The sequence below is a fragment of the Bison bison genome, unplaced genomic scaffold, assembly GCF_000754665.1.
Source record: "Bison bison bison isolate TAMUID 2011002044 unplaced genomic scaffold, Bison_UMD1.0 scf7180017864456, whole genome shotgun sequence".
Classification (NCBI taxonomy): Eukaryota; Metazoa; Chordata; class Mammalia; order Artiodactyla; family Bovidae; genus Bison; species Bison bison.
In genome coordinates, this window is record NW_011495018.1 from 28191459 (window position 1) to 28196426 (window position 4968).

General features: G+C 52.2%; 2 protein-coding genes across 2 annotated transcripts in view; one reads left to right on the forward strand and one right to left on the reverse strand.

The window, feature by feature from the left end:
- The window catches only part of PITX3 (paired-like homeodomain 3), a 1634-nt gene extending 1542 nt beyond the window's left edge, over positions 1-92 (forward strand). Inside the window, exon 5 of the mRNA XM_010859604.1 lies at positions 3-92. Coding sequence (XP_010857906.1) covers positions 3-92 — 90 coding nt within the window. The remainder of the gene's footprint in view (positions 1-2) is intronic.
- A 905-nt stretch (positions 93-997) lies between these two features.
- Positions 998-3925, reverse strand: ELOVL3 (ELOVL fatty acid elongase 3). Its single transcript, XM_010859447.1, has 4 exons — positions 3825-3925; positions 2809-2940; positions 2018-2169; positions 998-1761 (listed from the first exon to the last, which is right to left on the reverse strand). The coding sequence occupies exons 1-4, from the start codon at positions 3923-3925 to the stop codon at positions 1334-1336; spliced, it is 813 nt and encodes a 270-aa protein (XP_010857749.1). The 3' UTR covers positions 998-1333.
- Positions 3926-4968: the final 1043 nt, after the last annotated feature.

Below are 4968 nucleotides of genomic sequence, written 5' to 3' on the forward strand. Positions count from 1 at the left end.
AGCACGCCTCTTTCAGCTATCCCACCGTGCCGGGGCCGCCGCCGGCCGCGAACCTCAGTCCGTGCCAGTATGCTGTGGAACGGCCCGTCTGAAGGGCGCTGCCCGTCGATCATCCCTGAGGGTGGGGCGGTAATTCACAGCCTCGACGGACTGGGGTTGTTTTGACTGGCTTGCCCCCGCCCTCGGGGTCTGAGAGGAGAGCCGGGCAGTCGGGGTTGGGGAGGCGGCCGGCTCAGGAGAGAGCCTTCCCCCACTCCCAGGCCTGAGGGGCGGACTGGACCCTTAGTCCGAGACCCTGGGACTAAGGCCAGGAACAGGGACCAGTTCCCCGGGGGGCCAATTCACCCTTGGCCCACCTCGCCTTCTCCAGACTCCCTCTCCCTGGTTTTCAAAGATAAATGAAATAAACGTGCGCGGACTGTCAGAGGCCTGGTGATTCAGAGTTGCGGTTGAGCTCCCTCCCCTCATCCTTCCCCATTTTTAAAGGAGAACTGGGTTTACAGGAAAGATGTGCGGGTCGAGGCTTCTAGAGCTTCAGTCCTCAACCCCTCAACCCCAGGATGGAGAGGCCTGGGGATTCCCGGAGCCAAGCGGCGCCCGAAGCGTGCGTGTCTGTGTAGGTGTGTATGGCTTGGACAAAGCTGGTACTGCAGCGCCGCCTCGTGGTCTCATGGAGGATAACTGGAAGGTCAGCTTTGAAGTGTCAATTCTGGAACTTAGGAAGCCTACGACTTTAGAAATTTACTCCACCTTTGCGCATCTGTTTCTCACTGTTCCTATGAGGGGCTTTTGCCTCTAACAGCAATAAAATTCTGGTCTGTAACAGACATTTATTAAGTGCCTAACAGGCCTAAGATTCTTATTGAATGTCTCTGTGTGTGACTCTCAGCCTTCCACACACTGTTGTAAGCTTCTCACCCACTCATCATCCCACTGCCAGCGGCCCTCCTCCAACACAGCAGTCGCCTCCTTCCTGTAAATCCCCAAACCCTGAAAACCTTGTTGGAATCTTTAATTAAAAAACAGAGCAAGAAGGAGAAAGATTTCTGGAAACATAAATAACTCAGTTTGGGGGAGCCTCCTTAGTCCCACCCCCATCCCAGGGCCTGCTTGGCCTTCACATTAACAACAGAAACATCAAAGTACTAGATCATATCCCCACCCCAGGGGTGATACTTCTTGACTGTCATCATCTCCTGCCACCTTGGAGTATACATCCCATGGGGAAACCATACAGGAAAGGCTTCCTAATCATTCCCTCAAACCTAAGCTCAGCCCCTCAGTCCCCTGGGGAGGAGAGAGGGCTTGGGGCTTCTTCTCTTTCTCCAACTGTTTACTGGCTCTTGGTCTTGGCTTTGATCCTGGGAATTATGTAGTTTTGGTGGAAGAACTTGGCAAAAAGAACGAAATAGGTTGCATACAAGATGAAGGACCAGAAGAAGTGTTCCTCTGTGGTGTGGCATCCCTTTTCCTGTCTCCAGATGTAAGCCAGGATACAGACAGTGGCTCCTATAAACATCTGCAGGATCTGCAGGCTGGTGACGAGCATGGGAAACCAGCTGGGGGACTTCACTTTGGCAGCCTTCAGAGTGTAGTAGGTGTACATGACGGCATGTACACCAAAGTTCATGGTCATGAACCAGCCGCCTGCAGCCACCTTGTTCTTGTATCCAAAGCTCGAGTACACCAGCACTGTGCTGTGGTGGTACCAGTGCACAAAGATGAGTGGCCGCTTACGCAGGATGATGAAGGCCGTGTCTCCTGGGAGATGAGGAGTCATAGCTAACATATCACCTAGTGTTGGGACCACCCTCTGAACTTGATGTGGGGGCACATGGGAAATTTTCAGGACAGGGAGAGGGGTCTTTATGGCAGAGAATCTGAAGAGGGGCTTGGGTGAGAGGTGTTTTTAGGACCCAGGGGTGGGGAAGGAAGTCTCCATGTGATGGGTAAAGGGGAGGGCCTGTGGAGGGATGCAACTGACTGGACACCAGAGAGACAAACCCTTGCCACTCACCAAGTTCAACGACCTTGCTGAGAACAAACAGGAAGGACCAGAATTGGATTATGGGACTGTCGACGAAGGAGGTGAAGCAAACAGTTTGCTTTGGGCTCCCCCTAAGTAGCACGGCCCCCATGTAGCCCCACACCCTCAGTGTCCCGAAGATACTGAAATGGAACAGAGGAAAAGGGTGAAAGGGTCATTCCCAGGCACCTTAACCCTTGGCCTGGTCAAGTCACTGATCCAAGTTCCACCACCTCCCCACCCTTCCAAAGGGGTCACAGCTTCTGAGATCCCAATGCCAACCTGGTAAAGCCAACCAGTAATCTAGAAAATAGAAGACATGAAGGCTGGGGAGGGACCAGGGAGTGCTAGAGGCTGAGATTGAAAACTGAGCTAGGGAATAGGGTTCATAGGATGGGTAGGAGCCTGGAAGGAGACAGGTGGCAGGATGGGGGTGAGGAGGGAATATGGAAAGAAGGGGCTGGGGAAGTTATTGGAAGGTCTTGGGAGAGAGTGTTAGATGCAGAGAGTATTAGAGGCTGGGGAAATTGTTGGAATTATCCAGACTCAATGAGCACAAGAGGTCTCATGAGAGAGAGCAGAGACTACTAGTCTAGGAACTGGAGAAGAAGGAAGACAGGAGAGTGGAACCCGGGGAGAGGAGTCAGAGCTGAAAGAACAGAATAAGGAGAGAGTTAGGAGGCAACTTGGGCAGTTGATGCAATTGAGGTTTTTAGAAAGCTCTTAGGGATAGAATGAGGGTCTAGGGTCTATAAGATAGGTTGGAGTGGGGAAGGTCTCACCTGAAGACTGCAAGGCAAAAGGACCAAATGATGAGAGGTCCCTGCAGGTTGAAGCCCTTCCGTGCCTTCATGTAGTTTTGCCCCACGAAGATGAGCAGCAGGTAGATCAGAGCTATGGCGAATGAGGTTGTCCTGGCAGGCAGAAGGCAGAGTGGATGGGCTTATGGGTGGGAGCTGGTTAGAGGAATGTCCACTCATCTCCAGGTCAGTGCTCTGGATTGAAATTCTACTTCTGCCACTTACTAGCTGTGTGACACTGGAAAACCTACTTCCTTCTCTGAGCATCAGTTTCCTTATTTTTATGGGGGGAATAACACTCCTCTCCTGACAGTGTTAATATATGTAAAGTACTTTACACAGGGCAGCAGCTATAACCAAGGTTCCCGGGGTTGGGAGTGGGTGACAGCTGCTGGTCCATTTCTAGAAGCAAACCAAGGCTGTGATGTACAAAGAATGTGGCAACAGCTTCTGCCTGGTTGGTCATAGCGAATTGGCTGGAGCTCTGAGGGGCTCTAGGGCAAAGTCTGGGGAAATTTTGGAAGAGTATCCAGATTTTGCCTCCTTCTCCACAGCATGGATGATGGAACATTTGAGGAACAAGATGATAACTGTGAAGAGCAGTCTTCAGGCATCAGCCCATGCACGCATGCGCACACATGCAGCCACAAAGGATGGAGAGTCGTCTATAAGGTGGGTGGGAGTAGGAGTTCAGATCAACCCCAGTCTTCAGAGTTCTCACTACACTTTTCCCCGCTTGGTTTCTGTCTCCTCCTAAATTCTTCATCCCATCCTCTTATTCCTGCCTTTCTTTCTCACCTCTTTGAGGTGCCACACTACCTGTATGTACCTTGGACAACAGGGACGTGAAGTCAGTACTGGGGAATCCGATACCTTTGCTCCTTAGCAAAATCTCTGTGGGTATTCTGTCTCGCCCTCCCCTATTCCACCAATCCCCCCAAACAGCGGTCATCAGAGTTAGGCCCCTAACATGGCCCTTCCCCTTCTACAGGTCTCACCAGTACTCCTCCAAAAAGGGCCTCATGTTCCGGAACAGCTCGAAGTTGTAGGGCTGGAACATCTGCTCTATTTCATCTGAAGTATTCACGGTTGTGACCATTTCGTTTTGCAGACGCTGAGGTCGGGAGCTGGACGAGAGCTAGGGGACAGAGGATGGAGAGAACCTTGGGGGCAGAACTGACTAGACCCGCGGCAAGGAACTCCGCGGCAAGCCAGAGCCTCAGATGCAGGCACGTGGGCTGCAGTCCAGCCGGCTTCCACAGCCTCGGCCACTGCAGTATATAATGAGAAATTGCAAAGCAGCGATCCTAGGCGCGCCGCGGCCCCCTCCCCGCTCCCGGCCTTCATCCAATCGCGACAAAGATGCTCCCCGGTCCCGCCCCTCGGCTGCAAGCTACTCTCTGATTGGTCATTCTTAAGGGCAGCGCCCCAGAAGCCTCCCACTACCTTAGGCCTTCGCCACGACCACCTCCCCATCTTTTTCTCGCCCACCTCAACTCTGACCTGCTTAGTTTAGCCGCTGTGGCTTTGGGATTACTGGGATGTGACAGGCTTCTCCTGGCACTGCCAACTATAACCTTTGCCTCAGTTGGTTTTAGTTCTGACCTATCTGGCAATGAGGAGAGAATGAAGGTGTCCTCCGTTTCTCTAGTGCCCCCATTCGGAGACAGGGTGTCAGTTTCCCGCCTCCCCAAGACCCTGGGAAAACCAGGCTCATCCCCATGAGGATGGGTCAGGCAGGGGAAGGGGCAGCAAAGAGCCCTTCTCGTAGGCCCCTCTGCTTCCTTCTGGTCTGCAGTTGTAAGTGGAAGGGAGATGAATTGTAACGAGTTTTATTGTCGAGGTAGTTGGTGTTGATGTTTGGAGAGTTGGTTGTTGAGGCTGTGGTTTCTTTACAGTTTCTTGAATTCCTGCCGGCTCCAGCCTGATACTCAGTAATAACCCTGGGAAGGAAGTGGGGTCACCCTCTGGGCTTCTGGGATTATTGTCTTCAGGCTTCCTGGAGACTGCCAGGGGTTTATAGAAGAGGAGGTGCTGCTCATCTCCCAGTATCCTGCGGTTCTTCCCTAGTCTGTGTTTATCAAATCTACTTTTTCCTTGCCTGTGAACCCAGCCCCAAATAAATAAACATTAAAAAAATTT